The 17,122-nt window shown below is 36.9% G+C and overlaps 1 protein-coding gene and 1 long non-coding RNA gene across 2 annotated transcripts; one reads left to right on the forward strand and one right to left on the reverse strand.

Moving 5' to 3' along the window:
- Positions 1 to 318: 318 nt before the first annotated feature.
- LOC121432109 (D(1B) dopamine receptor-like) lies at positions 319 to 2,292 on the reverse strand. Its single transcript, XM_041629967.1, has one exon. It carries the CDS (start codon positions 1,899 to 1,901, stop codon positions 675 to 677), a length of 1,227 nt encoding a protein of 408 aa, XP_041485901.1. The 5' UTR covers positions 1,902 to 2,292; the 3' UTR covers positions 319 to 674.
- Positions 2,293 to 14,870: 12,578 nt separating this feature from the next.
- On the forward strand, positions 14,871 to 17,122 carry LOC121405564. The gene is made up of 2 exons (XR_005968649.1): positions 14,871 to 16,496; positions 16,889 to 17,122. It is a non-coding gene; the product is annotated as an uncharacterized LOC121405564 (long non-coding RNA).

Consider the following 17,122-nt stretch of genomic DNA (forward strand, 5'->3'; position numbering starts at 1 on the left):
TCGTTCTTTTGAAAGCACTTTAAAAAAAACAATTTGTAAATCACAGAAAATAATGAAAGTTCGATTTCCGGGGTGAAATATGTTTTGTATATTGACTTCAAAATTTGGTATTTAAACTCAATATTGAACAAGATACCAAAATCACCTAACAGGCAATGCGAGCGCGAAGCGCGAGCGATAATTTTATACAGTGACATGAAAGATTCTTTTCATTTTCCAAGTCTTCTCCTCATCTTATTTTATTCACTCATCTTCCTCCTCTTCTTTTTTTCTCTCTTTTCCCTCACTTTCCCCTTTTTTCTTTCTTTCCTCTTTTTCTTTTATTTTCGCTCCGCCAATAGGAGGAGCAGTGTGGGTATGTGCTGTCCTTACTCTATTCACGCCTTGTCAGCTTATTGATTTTTCACCCTTTTTCATTGACCAACCCATTCTCCCCCGTTCCTAAGCCCCGGTTTCAGCTAGGCATCATTCTCGGAGAGCACAATATCAGGTTAAATTCCAGTTCAAAAGCACCGTCATGACTTTCAGAGGGCTATCTATTTCTCAAGCCCCTCGTTTCATAGCAAACTCAGTTGCTAGGGTATGGTTTCAGATTTTGGGGCCACACACCCTTAAACTTTCGAGTGTTCCCCTCCCCTTCCCGGGATCCTAAGGTCAACCATACGTTCTGATTGTCAAAGGGAACATCTTTTTATGTTTCTCAGGTGTAAGAAATACAAGAAATTCTTCCTGTAATGAACATTGGCGCATGCATACAAGATGGGATTGACTGCAGAGTTTCCCCAGAGTATAAACGTCAATATCTGAGTGACCCCGTCGTTGGATTCACCGCCATTAATGAGGACATAGCAGTCGTAGATGTAGTAGGGCAACCAGCTGATGGTGAAGACGATGAGTAAGGCTGTTAAGAGCTTGGCAGCTTTTTGGTGAGGACATCCGCTCGATGATGATGAGATTCGATGGATGCGCACCATGGCGCAGGAAGATTTCCTCAAGGATTTTGCTTCCTGGACACCATCAGCACTCGCAGTTCCAGGTCTAAAGGCTCCGTCGTCGCTGTCTTCGGATGCGTCAACGACCTCGCCATCGGAGCCCGAAAGCATCCCGTCTGTCTTCGAATGTACCTCGGGACTTCTATAAAGAGTTGCCCTCTCATGTCTGGAGACAGCATCAGAGGCCACACCCTTTTTGCGTCTGCTGCGCATTCTCAACTTTACATTGCTTCCTCGCCTCTTAAGTTTGGCAAAGACTTTCCAGTTAAGCACAAACAAACACGTCACCGGCAACACGAACTCGATCAAGAACATCAAAACAACCAGCGTCTTGTCCCGCCTGTATTCTAAATTGCAAGTTTGGTTCTGGAGGTACTTGTAGTTGGTTCTTGCGGAATAGCAGAAGGCAAGACTGGTATGGACGAGGCTGCAGAGGAACCAGAGACAACAGAAGATCAGGACGATGCGTTTCCTAGACTGCCGAAGGTGATGTTGCATCGCATTCTTGACCATGAGGTACCGGTCGACGCTGATGGCGACGATGGTGATGACGGACATGTCCGTTGAGAGGTAGTCAATGGCCCAGACGATGATACAGAACTCCCTCCCGAAGAACCACTTCTCCGTGACATACATGGGAGCGTTGATGAGCATGACGACGCCGACGAGCAGGTCGGCGATGGCGAGGTTGAGGATGAAGGTGTTTGTCGTTTTGCATCGTATCCGTTTATCTCGTCTGTATGCGCCAAAGACCAAGAGATTTCCAAGAATAGTGATTCCCGCCAAAGGAAGGTATAAGAAACATACCAAGGAGATGCGTAGAGCAGACAACCGTCTATCGTTTTCATTTGATGGTAAAAGTCCAGTGGAGTTTGACGTTTCCATGGCGACTAGTTTAATGTCAAGCATCCAAGAAGCATATGGAAGAAGAGCAGACGATATTGTGCATGGCGCGAGAGACCATCGTATTCAGAATAAAAATAGGTGAGCAGAGGAATGGAGCAAGGTGATGCCGACATTCACTAGATGACACATACACTTCTCTATAAAAACGACCTGCTGATTTATATACAAAGAGGAAAGTGTGCTCTGAACTCAAGCAGTCAATCAAATCAAATTAATCCGCCTAAAATAAATTATGCAAATCATCCATGGTCCGTAGGGTTTGATAGTTTCATAGTTTACTTAATTCATTGTGCATATCCAATCGCTTTTACAGCCGCTCCATTGTCAAACTTCTATCATTAGCAAGTGATTAATTGATTTCCGCATTCTAATGAAAAATCTCCTTTTCTTTGCAAATAGGTTTTGTCTTGATTGCTCTTGAATAAATTAGTATACGGCAATATATATTAATTGATTTGCTCCTGACATTTTGGTAGTAGGATCCTCTTAACAGTTTTCGCACAGTAAGGTTGTAGTTGACTCTACATGCCTCTCCCCAAGACTCCCCCTTATTATATTATATACCCCAGTTATATACAAGATGATTTGTCGTCGTCGACGGGGGAAAACAAAAAAAAAAATCCAATAAATGTCATTTTTCGTCACTCAGTTTGCTTGATTAATGCAATCTTGACCATAGAGATTCTGCATGGGTGATCTCTCTCCCCTTGACCCACATGGGGTCCGTTACACAACACGTTGCAATCAAACGCAAGTTGATTTTTAACCATAAGGAACGCTTTCAGAACCTTTCTTTTGTCGGACTTCACACGCTTCTGCACCCCCCCCCCCCCCCCGCCCCGTCGATCGATCCCTGTCCATGCCTCGACTGGCCTTTTTTTAACATGTGATGGAATGTCTCAAGTAAAAAAAATCTTTGTTCTTCTTGCACACATCCACTTCAAGTTATCACTGATTTTCTTGCCCATGGTATACGTGGTCATTTTTTTCCATTTTTTGTGGGGTGGTTGGTTATATTTTTGTCAGTTATGCTATTTAGTAAATAATGGCTGTCTATAAAAGAGGGGTGGGTCTACTTTAGCATTTTCCAACAGGCATGATGTGGGAAAGGGCGGAAATATTTTAATATTTTCCAAATCATGCAGGAACTCAAAAGAGCTGAATGCAGTGTTGATTGTTTTGTTTTGGTTTGGTTCTTGTTTGCTGTGGGAGGAGGGAGTACATGGTCGGCGCCATGGTGGGGTGGGGACGACCAAATCGAATTATAGGGTTATTAGCCTCTTCCTTCTTTCTTTCTATCCATTCTCCCCCCCCCCCTCTTTCAGCCATTTTTACTACTTGATACATCGATCACCCCTGTCGCCCCACCCCCTTTGGAGCAGCCCCTGGAAGTGGTCCTAAAGAATAAATTAAAAGTAGGCTGCTGTCTCAGGAGCCTAATTTTTGCAATTAAGATTATGCATTAAAATTCCTAAGTATGCGAGCGCGAAATCATTATTTTAAATACTGGCCTAAAACCGGAACATGGCATGTATCCAATGAATTACTGTTTAGACTTATAATAGTGATATCCGAAGCCTTTTTTTAGTGTAATTGTGAATTTACTATTGTGTGCATACATTGTGTGCGTACAAAAGTAGGAAACAATTTAATATTTGCAATGATTACTACAATATTCAAGATAAAAAGGGAAATATTAATTACTGAGGAAAAAGGTATGTCTTAAGGAAGATGTGATGCCAAGAACACTGGAAGCATTTCTTATTGAAAGAGGGATAGCTTTCCAAGTCTTGGCAGCTGCTACAGCAAACCGTTTTTCGGCAGAGAAGAGTTTTGACAAGGGAATGCAAAGTCTAACGAAGATTACGAGAGGGTGTGTATAATTGATTTAGAGGTTTGAATACATATAAACAGACTTTAAACTGAATGCGTTGGAATAGAGGTAACCAGTGGAGTTCCTTAAGTAGGGGTGTGCACGTGGTATGAGTTCGGGATCCAAAGCCAAAAATTACAATACACTACCAAAGCCACACAAAAATACATGTAGTGTGCTAACGATTTCCGGAACATGGCCTCGGGAAGCGGGGGTGCTAGCTGCGTGTATCTTTATTTTCCATAGGCGTCACCCCTTGGAAATGTGGTAGGTATGGCAGAAATGTAAAAAACAAAATCACCTTTTTTGTATCTTGTCAAATTTAAACCAGCACCCCTTGTACAAAAGTCGTTCCCAGCTAGCTCCTGAGTAAGAATAAAATGAGCTGGTATAACCTCTTGTTATAACCTCTTGATCTTATAAAATTAACTCGACTCATAGGCCTAATTCGCTTTGCTAGTTATCCCTAGTTCGCTCTGCTCGGGATCATAATTGACAAAGAGCATTCGCCAGGGCCTCGACAAGAGTCTACTATGGTAAATTTTTTTTTCATTTAACTGATGGGTAATTGCCCCTCTCACTGCATCGTTACCATGGCGCAAAATCCTACCCTATAATTCAGGCGGAGTCTGTTTCTGGTTTTTTTTTATTCTTTACGATTTTGATGCTGTCAAAACGTCTGATGGGGGAAGACCACAACCAATGTACGTTCTCTCTCCCTCGCTATCCTTCTACTAGTAGACTTGTTAAGAGGTTGAACGCTGCATTTTTGAGTACAAATGTCCAACTTGGCACAAATGTTCCTTGAGTCAAAAGAAAAAGATTCATCCAAAGAGACACGCTGTATCTATGCAAATAAGCAACTAATTTGCATAAATTTGCATATTATGTCGATATAGGAAAAACAAGTAATTCAGAATAAATATTTCACCAGAACTGCCCTAAAATTGGAAATAAAGACTTAGGGTAAGACAGGGAAGAAAACTGTCATAAAATAATTGGGCTATCCTTGTTTATTATTACCTAATTTACATAAATTATGCAAATTATAATTTTAAAAAGAGTATTTTTTCAAGAATCCTGAACTGTTTTATAAATAACGGCAATTAATACGAAATGTCAACATTCTACATGAAAGAGAATATATTAGCGAAAACATCGATATGCTTCATGACAGTATTAGTGTCTTAATTTGCTTAGAAAGAGGGCAAATATGTCAAATGTATGACTTGATATTGCGCTAAAACGAGACCAAAACAACCTCTATGTCACAGTCACACTCACGAATCGGACAATAAAGCGATCAATGGTATGTCATTCGAGATAACACAATCTCAACACAATAGCTTCCATCGGCTTCTCGTATCGCTTTTGTTGGTGTGTCTGCTACACCGTAATCTGTGATACATACGGGCAAAATGCATTTCGGTATCGGTAAAACACTATTAATTTTGTTTTATTTGTTTCTCTTGGAAAATTTACAGGAGACATTGCTTTGCAGGTTACTGCTTAAATGAAGCTCTGGCACATGAATCATGACGAATGTACCCTACCTCAATCCTTATTTTAACTTTGTTAAAATATATATCTTTTGGAGACCCCAAAGTGGCAAAACTGCATCTCCCCGGCATTCCCGCTACTTTACAAAACCAGTTTGACTTGTATTATCTACTTGGAAAACACAGATGTATGAGACATCAGACAACATGATTCCTGAAAAAAAAAATATTTTTGTTTATTTAAGCCATCGGGAGCCTTTCGAATTTACCCCATCCCCTCTCCGTATTTCGACTTTGAATACAAAAAATATCTTGTTTTAAAGCCATCGGCAAGGCAAATTGCGTTTTTTTTTTGTTCTAATAAAGCAACTTTTATATCTATATCTTTATACTTACATTCATCATTATTGATATTATTATAATTATTATTAGTATTGTTATTATAATTATTATTAATATTATTATTGTTATTATTACTATCATTGTTCGGCCGTTTGTAATAGTTCTCTAGCACAGTAAAGGCTATTGTTCGGCCGTTTGTAATAGTGCTCTAGTACAGTAAAGGCTATAACCCAACAGGAGCATGCCTAGGATACCCTTTCCCTTTTTGGTTTTATGTATTAAAAATAGTTTATTGTCTTTAGAACTCTTAAAAGATTACTTTTGTTTGTATTGATACCTTGGAATAGATTGAGGAGAAAATACTCTTCAACTGACATGTAGAGGAGCTGTGGTAAATTGAAGAACAGCCACACTGCCCTTTATTGATTCCACTCTTTGTTGAATTTAAATATTCTGAGAGCCCAATCGGAAGAAAGATACATTTCTACTCAGTGGCGTACCGTGGGCCACGGCATTGGGGGGGGGGGCACCAGCAAAAAAATCGAGTCACTTAGGGAGCGCGCGAAGCGCGCTAAGTTTTTAGGTATACTGACCTAATAGAAACATTTTAAGGACATGCAGTGCTATAAAAAGGATATGTATCTCACTGATTGAATAATGCGAGCACGAAGCGCGAGCTGAAAATTTTTGATATTCAGACCTAAAAAGGGACATTATAAGCATTTTTTTTGTAATCATGATATGTACCTGCCTTGCTATACAATGCGAAGCGTGAGCTGAAATTTTTGTATATATTGACCCAAAATGGGGAATATATTTTAGGAATCCATTAAGATTATACATATCTCAGCAAAGTCATCTAATGCTAGTACCAACCTTTGCTGATTCTGTTAGAATTACATATAAACACATTAAGCATTTTTTGGAGACATGGTAATCATGATTATCATACGCATCTCACTAATCAAATACTGCGAGCGCGAAGCGCGAGCTGAAAATTTCGGAAATTCAGACCTAAAGGAGGCATTCTAAGTCTTAATTGTTTGCAGGAATTCACTAAGACTGTACGTATTTCATTAACCAAATGATGCGAGCGCGAAGCGCGAGCTGAAAATTTTTGATATTGAGAACAGAAAACTAGACATTTTAAGGACTGATTTTAGAAATTCATTGAAGAGTAGACATCTCACCAAACAACTAATGCGAACGTTAGCACGGACAGGAAATGTTTTATATTAGACCTTAAATAGGGCAATCAATTTAAGTAGTCATAAAAAAGAGAAAATGTCACTACATGAAAAAATTATGACTCGAATTGCGAGGTAATGTATTTGGTGTACAGTATTGATTTGAAAACAGAAGGTTTTAGTACATCAGGATTATTATCTCTTTAAATGGTCTATGCGAGCACCAGGAACAATAAAGTCATAGGCCCTGTGAGCAAATAATGTTTCAAAAGTTTGAAAAAATGCTTTTTCATGTAATATAACATAATTATAATATAACATTTATAATGAACATAATTTCTTCTTTCCCCACTACGTTTCTCTTCCTTTCTCCCGCTTTTTCGCCCTTTCCCCCTTTTTTTTTGGGGGGCAGCCGATTGGGGGGCACGTGCCCCCATGCCCCCCCCCCGTAGTTACGCCACTGTTTCTACTACACACAGTAAAGCCTCTTTGCGTTCTCCTCTTGAAAAAAAAAAAAAACATAGAAGGCATTGTTTTATTTCTCATAATAAAAGTTCGTGTACGTGACGGTGGCCTGTCGAAGTTGCCAAAAACCGTTTATTTTGTTTTGACAATATATATTTAGAATATCGTCTAAATGAAGCCCTCATCTGGAAAAGGGCACTTATTAAAGGCAGCATCTACATTATATATAGAGGAGGCCTTGGCACTTGGAAGAGGGGGCTGAAGCTTGTTTGATTTCTTGGGACCAAAATTTTACATTGAACCTTTTTCGTTTTTCAAATTAACATCAATAAATTTTACAGGAAATAAACAAAAAGGATTGCACTACAAAATGAATTTTTTTGGGTAACGTTTCTTTTTTTTTTTCGTTTTGTCACATCTGCCGGAATTCCAGGGGGGTGCTATCTATCGAGAATAACACACGCAGCACCCCCCTCGTCCGGAAAATCTTGCGTTGTGCTTCAGCCCCCGCTTCCAAGTACCAGGGCCTCCTCTATGTAATGTAGATGCTGCTTTTAATAAGTGCCCTTTTCCTGATGAGGGCTTCATTTAGACGATATTCTAAATATATATTGTCAAAACAAAATAAAGGGTTGGGCAACTTTGACAGGCCACCGTCATGTACACGAACTTATTTTATGAGATATAAAACAGTGCCTTCTATGTTTGTTTTTTCAAGAGGAGAAAGTAAAGAGGCTTTACTGTGTCTAGTAGAAACGTATCTTTCTCCCGAATGGGCTCTGAAAATATTTAAATTTAACATAGAGTGGAAGCAATAAAGGGGTTTGAGTATTTTAGAGCTTACGTGTGGCTTTTTTTCAATGTACTACAGCTCTTCTACATGTCAATTGTAGAGTATTTTCTCCTCAATCTATTCCAAGATATCAATACAAACCATGGGCGGAAATCCCAGGGGGGACAGGGGGGCGTGTCCCCCCTACTCAAAATAGTAGGGGGACACAATATCAAATGTCCCCCTACTTTTTTGGGTCTTTGGTGATGCTAAGAAATATATCACTCAAAATGGGAATAAAACGTACGTTTTGGGGCGAGATGACCTTTTTTTTATTAATTTTTTTTTGCTTGTCAAATTTATTTTCGTCAAAATGACCTTTAAAGGGGAATCCAGCCTTGGCCATAAAATGTTATGTTGGGAAGGAGAAAAATAAATTAAACAGAATGGTGAAAGTTTGAAAGAAATCGGACAAGCAATGAGAAAGTAATAGCTGCTTTAAAATTGAGATCACTAATACTATGTAGATTTCAAATTGGCAACTGTGTAAGTAAATTATGACAAGGGGCAAGGACAACTTTCCCATAGGCCATGGGTACTCCTAAGTACCCATTCCCCTGGGGCAGTAATCTAAATATAATCCAGGTAGTATATTGTAGTATGTCCTCATGAAAGAAAAATATAATTTGAAATAAAACATTTGGGAAAAATTACATTTTAGCCATAATATGTATTGGAGTACATGGAAGAGTAGTCCTTGCCTTACATCACTATGACATCCCATATGCGGCCAATTTGAAGTCTCCATGGGTATAGTGATTACCAATATTTACAACTTTTAAAAATTCATAACTTTCTTGTTGTTTGTCCAATATTGTTCAAACTTTCACCTATCAACTTGTCTGATTTTTCTTTTCCTTATAAAAACAAGTTTTTATTTGGGTTGGATTCCCCTTTAATTTTAGGTAATAGCGTTTTATTTTTTTTTGCTTGTAAAATTTTCCAGACCCTTGTCCCCCTACCTTTTGGGAGAAATTTCCGCCCCTGATACAAACAAAAGTAATCTTTTAAGGGTTCTAAAGACAATAAACTATTTTTGAATACATAAAACCAAAAGGGAAAAGGGTGTCCTAGGTATGCTCCTGTTGGGTTATAGCCTTTACTGTGCTAGAACATTATTACAAACTGCAGAACAATAATAATAATAATAACATTAATAATATTATTAATATAGATAAATATGAAATATAGATATAAAAGTTGCTTTATTATACCAAAAACGCAACTTGCCTTGCCGGTGGTTTTTAAACACGATGTTTTTTGTTATTTAGTGTCGAAATACAGAGAGAGGATGGAGTAAATTTGGAGGGCCTCCGTGGACGTATAGTCTTAAATAATAATAAAAAAAACTATCTTCAGGAAACATATTCACTGATGTCTCATACATCTGTCTTTTCCAAGTCGATAATACAAGTCGAACTGGTTTTGTAAAGTAGCGAGAATGCCGCGAGCCGGGGAATGCAGTTTTGCCACTTCGGGGTCTCCAAAAGACATATATTTTAACAAAGTTAAAATATGGATTGATGTGGGGTACATTCGTCATGATTCATGTGCCAGAGCTTCATTTAAGCAGTAACCCGCAAAGCAATGTCTCCTGTAAATTTTCCAAGAGAAACCAATTAGAAACAAATAAAACAAAATTAATAGTGTTTTACCGATACCGAAATGCATTTTGCCTGTATATATCACAGATTACGGTGTGGCAGACACACCAACAAAAGCGATACGAGAAGCCGATGGAATCTATTGTGTTGAGATTGTGTTATCTCGAATGACATACCATTGATCGCTTTATTGTCCGATTCGTGAGTGTGACTTGACATAGAGGTTGTTTTGGTCTCGTTTTAGCGCAATATCACGTCATACATTTTGACATATTTGCCCTCTTTCTAAGCAAATTAAGATACTAATACTGTCATGAAGCATATCGATGTTTTCGCTAATATATTCTCTTTCATGTAGAATGTTGACATTTTGTATTAATTACTGTTATTGATAAAAAACAGTTCAGGATTCTTGAAAGAATACTATGTTTTAAATTATAATTTGCATAATTTATGTAAATTAGGTAATAATAAACAAGGATATCCCAATTAGTTTATGACAGTTTTCTTCCCTGTCTTACCCTAAGTCTTTATTTCAAATTTTAGGGCAGTTCTGTTGAAATATTTATTCTGAATTACTTGTTTTTACTATATCGACATAATATGCAATTTTATGCAAATTAGTTGCTTATTTGCATAGATACAGCGTGTCTCTTTGGATGAATCTTTTTCTTTTGACTCAATGAACATTTGTGCCAAGTGGGACATTTGTACTAAAAAATGCAGCGGTAAGCCCCTTTTTTGCAGTTAACAAGTCTACTATACCGTCTCTTTTCAGGAGTCTCTCTCCATTCCATGTTCTCTTCCTCCCCCCCCCCCCTCTCTCTCTTTTTCAAACTACTCCTTTATCGTCTCCTCTCTCTTCCAGCCTCCTCATACCTCCCTTCCTTCTCTTCATGCTTCCTCTTTCCTGTGCCTCTTCTTTCCCTCTCTCAATTCTCTCGTTCTCACTTTGTGTTCAGAAAGGCTCCCGGATAGTCCGCAGACTAGCTCGGGTGCTGCATTGTTTCTTTACATTTTCTTAATTCCCATCCATATAGGTCGGGTATTCTGGAGTCGGGACCCCCCCCCAAAAAAAAAATCCCAAAAATTATAGTCAAACTTTTGTTTTGACTTGTTTTGAGGGAAAATATCTGAGTCATCATATAAAAACAGATAAAGATTTAGTGCTTGACATTTGCAATACTCTCACATATAATGTAGCTGTGAGGTGAATTTAAACGAGACTTTTTTTCATATCTTGGATGAAATTTTCATTGTTAAGCTTGATTTCTTTATGTTAGGATTCATATTAACCATGGCTGTCGACACAACCTGACCTTAGCAAGTTAGATGGGTACATTGCTACTTGGTTTACCCCTGCCCCTTTTATCTACTTTCCATTCATTTTGGTTCCATCCCACACGGTCTAATCCTAGTTCATCCACAACCAATTCATCTATTAACCTTTTGGTCTAATTGCCAGTAAGCCCACTTACAATTTCGTCCAATTCCCTGTTACACTTTATCCATTTGGTCTTATACCCCCGGGGGGCCACTTCCATTCACAAGTGGATAATATGCGCGACCATGGGGTCTCGAAAAGCACCCTACACACGTAATTTTCATATTCTGAAAATGCACCCCTTAACAGGTATTGGCGTGTGAAACCCTACCCTTAACAAGTATTGGAAACAAAACGATACTCTTGGCAAATATTCCCTGAAATGAACCCCTAAACAAGGAATTTTTTATTGTTGTATCACGGGTCCTTCGGTCGTAGGCTTTACCTTATTTGGAGTACGACCCCACCTTCTACATCTCGCGCAAATCGGACTCTAGAAGTGTTGGGGCAAAAAGGACATCCTTTATAAAACATTTGAATTTTGTTTTATCATCCCCGCAAATTCGACCCTAAACACGTAATTTTCCTAGCGAAATAGATACCCTTTTTTCATTATTTTTGTGTTTTTGAAACCCTTATCACGTTACGTATGTAACGTGCCCTATTGTGAAAAAGACATCCTTTTTACGTGTTTTTTTGGTCGCGCATGGTATCCACTCGTCAATGTAAGTGGCCCCTCCGGGCTTATACCATGAAGTCTGTATGATTATATGAACTATTTACACTGTAAAAAAAAAAACGCTGTTTAAATGTTATTTGTTTAAGCCTGTCACTCTAACAACTATTGTTTAAACTTAAAAAAACTGTTTAAACATTTTAAACCTTTGAAACAAATTGTTTAAAATGTTTAAACAATTTAGAAAAAGTTTGAACAACTTGTTAGAGTGACAGGCTTAAACAATGTGCTATTTTTTTTACTGTGTATAAATCAAATTTTCATTTGACAAAGTGCCAGATAATTGACAAAGTAGAAATTAAACCATCTCCAATTTATGATTAGACTATTTAAATAATAATTAGACCAAGTATATGGTGAGACCAAATGGGGATTGGACCAAATTGATATTTGAACAAATGGGTTTAGCCCATGTGGTGTTAGACTATATGGCCCGTATTCTGAAGTCGGGTTTAACTTAGACCATGGTCTAACTCTGTGCTAAAATTATGGGAAGCCAAAAGTGTCGTAATTTTTATGTTGTATGTTTCTATGTTTACTGTGCTCTTTCCTGATTCATCGATGGTGAAGACAATCATCTATTTATACTTCCTAGACAATTATGAATGATTTGAGAGCAAAATGAGCTGAAATATTATATCTCTACTGTAAGTGATTTATGTAACAATTGGATATCCAAACTTACATCACACACACAAAAAAGTTAAACCCAACTTCAGAATACAGGCATATGAGTGGACCAGCTGCTTGTTCACCAAATGAACATAAACCAGTTATTTGGGCAAGAATATGCAGTTTGAGATTTGCGACAAAATTGTGACAAAGTATAAAGGCAAGAAAACATTAGTAAGGACATGCAAAGGGAGAAGCTGTACTGTCCGGCGCAAGGGCATAAGAATATCATTTTGCAACATAATTGTCACACAAATTTTGACGCAAATGTAAACCAGCACATTTGCTCACAGGTGACTGCACGTAACAATATCAAGAACATCCATCAATCAAAAACGAGAGACTGCATGAGTATGGAGGAAAGAAAATTAGCTCAACATCTTAATTTATTTCTTTTTGTCTATATACAAGTTTACATAATCATCTGTACACATCAGTGGCTTAAGCTAAAGAATGTACGATTATAATCATTTGCACACTTTCTTGCTATAGAAAAAAAGAAGTAAAAGAAAATTTAAAAAGAAAACTGGTGAGACATGTACTGTCTAAAATATGGAGTTCGACACATAACATAGCTAAAGTGCTTGTAACTTTTTCTCTTTATTTTTTTATCATCAATTTTGCAGGCAATAATTCCTTTTTTTGCCATGACATGATGTTAAAGATACCATAACTCTTGGCGGAGACATATTTGGAGGGAAGTTCTACACGCATATAGTACAGTTTTGAAATGATAGAACAGCGTTAAAAAAAGAAAACAAGAACTGGGATTTAAAGAAAAACACATCAATATACACGAATATCATATCGAAAAATAGTCTTAAATGTCATAAATAAAGAATACACCATTGCTTTGCACTGGTTTTCAAAATTATTTCAAATGAGATTGACAATTTGTTTTTTCTCTGGTTACAATGTAATCATCAACACTTCAAACACTTAACTTCCCTAATACTTGGTAAACAAACGACACAGCCGGTTTGTTGTATATAGTCTATTCTCCTTTGTACATTATATACACGGTTAAATTTACACCCGATGGGCTTCAATACCCAAGCATATGTCAAAAAATACATTTTTTCCATCTTTTCTACACCAGTTGATATCAAAACACAAAAGTCATAAATACGGACCTACATATATATATCTCAAAAAACATTCCCCAAATCTATTGTTTGGTAATCAAGCCATTCAGATCCTATGTACAATAATGCCTCACCTACGCCAAATTTCAACATGAGAAGAACTAAAAAGCCATACATACAACCAAACAAATTCAATTTATACAATTCAATAGATATATATATTTATTTATATATATATTTTTTCTTATGCCACACAATAAATGGGCAAAAAAAAATAAATTTCTCACACCATTCTCATTTCATGGATGCACATTGTACGTCTTGCACATCAAACCATTTTTTTTAAATTAAATTAAGAACAAAATTGACAATTATGAAATCTGAATATTCAGTTCATTAACTAGTCTTTATATGATACAAACTTGAATTTTAGAATTAATACCCATTCTTGTACATGTACCTATAACTCCATATCTATTTTTTTTAAAAGAAACCTTATTTTTTAAACCAAATTTCTAATTTAGAGTATACTAATATTGATAGCAAGAGTTGTTTTAAGAACAAGAGTTTGCAAGAGCAATGCAATGTGATGATGAATTTAAAAAATGAAAGAACATTGAAATATAAAAGCTGTGATCAATAACTATTATTCGTCTGAAAGTAGCAAGTACTCATACAATATAAATCAACAGTTGGAGCACTCCTGAAATATGAACCGACTTCTCACAATCTGTCATTACTCAATCATTGTCAAATATGTAATACTGCATCGTTTTGGAATCAAACTTAAAGAGTGGGCATCAGCTTACAAGCGAACACTTTTCTAAACATATATTCTGTGTGTTTTAGGAAGTCGTCATGCATCAAAAAGGCAATCTACATTCCAAAAATGCCATTTCCAGCACAATTCAGATTTGATGGTTTTGGGAGTGGCACCGGTATATTTTGGTGATTGTTGCTGTTCTACAAAACCATTCAGTTTGTTTTTACTGATAACGAATCTGCCTAAATCGATTCTTTTCGGACTACAGAAAGTGACTTGGGAAAAACTTGACTAATGTGACGTCAATTACACGTTTTCCAACTCTGGTCTGTAAAAAAAATATATACCAAGACTTAAATGAATGACATATGTATGGTTTATGCAAGCAGTCTACTAACTATTCAAAGTTCATTGCTCAATACACAATAACACTGCTATATTTATTAAGAAAACCATTGGATTTTTAAGATAAGATACATGTTTGATGTATTCATAGAAAAAATACTCAATCAGTTTCAGTAGGGGGAAACCCCGGTGTAGTGGTTCACCTGCACTCTCCCCCCCCCCCAATCAATTATATCGGGAGGAGAGACCTGCAGGTCATAGTGATTCAGTTCGCTCTTCGCCTCCCAGGCACAGGAGACACCAAACAAATAATATCAATACCAAAATGATGCAGTATAATTTATATGATCATGATTGAGTGCCGGTGATAGTGAGAAAACTATTCACATTGCAGGTACACTCACGCCTCAGTCACAATCCACGAAACCACTCCAAACGGACCAACGGTATGCCATTGGTAATAATGTTATAGCTTTGATTGGTAAGCAGAAGGCTTCATTGGTGTGACAGTGGCATTACCCACAGAATGATTGTGCTTGGCAAGGCTATAAAAACAAAAGAATCAAATTAGAATAAATAAAATCACAATTATAAATAAAAACAACATTTAAATGCTTCAAAACAACTTCGAAATATCTAAAATATCCATTACTCTTGGGCTTTACTCTATCATTCCAGAATAAAAAAAGGAGGAAAAATAAGACAGACAAAATTATGAAAATGTGAAATAAATTGTGTCAATTATAGGGAAACTATGAATTTTTGAAATGTACATTCACTACATCCAAGTGAATTTCATATTTTGGTCCATGTTATTTGATGTACATCTATTAAAGCAACAAACTTCGCTGTCCAATCTTCTAAAGTGGTATATTTATGTTCCACCCTATTATAGACTAATAATATCATATCAAATGCAAGTCCAAACTGCTCAATTTTAATTGGTTGAAAACAAAATGTAGTTGTTATTGGGAATTGTAGTCGATTGCGACTCATTCTGATACAAGCCCAAGAAAAACATGACCATGTTGTATAGCCCTTTGAATGAAAAAAGCAGTACTGCATTTATATCTCACAACATGGAAAATGTAAAAAGTAGTATTTTGTAATTAACGAGAGATATTTCAAAAAGTAATGTGCATATTTGATTTTCTCAGTCACAGTGAAAAACTAGTCATTCAACGCCCCCTCCATTCTATACAAACAAATTATCGTTGAATTTCATGACATGGGTATTAATAGTCCAAAAGCAGCCAGATACCATATCTTGGCGCATTATAAATATCTGGATAATCATTGGGTGTTTTCAAGTTCAGTGTTGACCTTCTGGTGTTGGTGTTAGGTCAATTTTTACACGATTGTAACACCAAACATAAAATGAAGATGGTCCCGAAAAGTCACTCACTAGCTAATGAGATGTCAATAATGTGATCTGGATCAGTTTTACAAACTCTAGAGCTAGGGGGAAGCAATCAAAATTTCAACACCAGCACCAAGGCCAACACCAGACTTGAAATCACCCATTTTCTTCATTATCATTATCTGCAATCTCATGAAAGTGTTCTCCACCCAATGTTTCATACATTTATGCATCAGTATTTATACATTATTTGCAATGAATTGAAAATACAGTCAAAATTGAAATTGAAATAGAAATTAGGATTTAATTTGCTGGACCCCAGTTTTACAAAATGCGTTCTCTAAAAGAAATGCTAGAAGTACATGACAAATGTGTTATTACCTGATCAAATTAAAGGATTACAGTATCTTATAAATTTTAGGAGCATTAGAACTCTAAGCGAACAAGAAAACAAGAGACAAAACATTTCAGGAAAGTCCATACATGTATATAAAGGTCCGAATTCACAAAGGTGGTTTTGAAAACCCACGGTTGAGTCCATAGTTTATGCAGATTTCCTGTGTAGATTATGCTTATTTCACCGTGTATATTAAAAAATGCCCAATGCTGATGCGCGCTTTTGTCACAGTGCGCTAAATTGACACCTGTTGCCATGGTTATCCGCACTTTTAAATTAATGAGGCCACTCTTCAAACAGTGGACTCGTGAATAAAATAGCGCATCTAATCATGGTAACAGGCGTCAATTTGGCGCACTGTGACAAAAGCGCGCATCAGCATTGGACATTTTTTCACACGCGTGCCTGATCCATGCTAAATTAAGCATGATTTATACACAAAATCTGCATAAACCATGGATTCAACAGTGGGTTTTCATAACCACCTTTGTGAATTCGGGCCAAAGGGTCCGATGTACACACTAAGTCATTACACAGCGGCAACCGAGATCCAAAAATTGGAAACTTCATTTGCAATACGATTGATGGCCTTTTACCAATACAACAGTGTTGAAACTACACAAATACAAGAGACTACGCTGAACAGAAATCTTAATAGTGAATAAAATACAGATTCATGAACACTGATGATGATTGATATTAAACGTACGGAAATCACAGACAAATACACTTATCTTATG

The sequence above is a fragment of the Lytechinus variegatus genome, chromosome 18 (assembly GCF_018143015.1).
Source record: "Lytechinus variegatus isolate NC3 chromosome 18, Lvar_3.0, whole genome shotgun sequence".
In the NCBI taxonomy this organism is placed as follows: Eukaryota; Metazoa; Echinodermata; class Echinoidea; order Temnopleuroida; family Toxopneustidae; genus Lytechinus; species Lytechinus variegatus.

Bases quoted from the DNA above. Each gene is read 5' to 3' on its own strand.
- LOC121432109 (XM_041629967.1), bottom strand. From the start codon at position 1,901: ATGCTTGACATTAAACTAGTCGCCATGGAAACGTCAAACTCCACTGGA.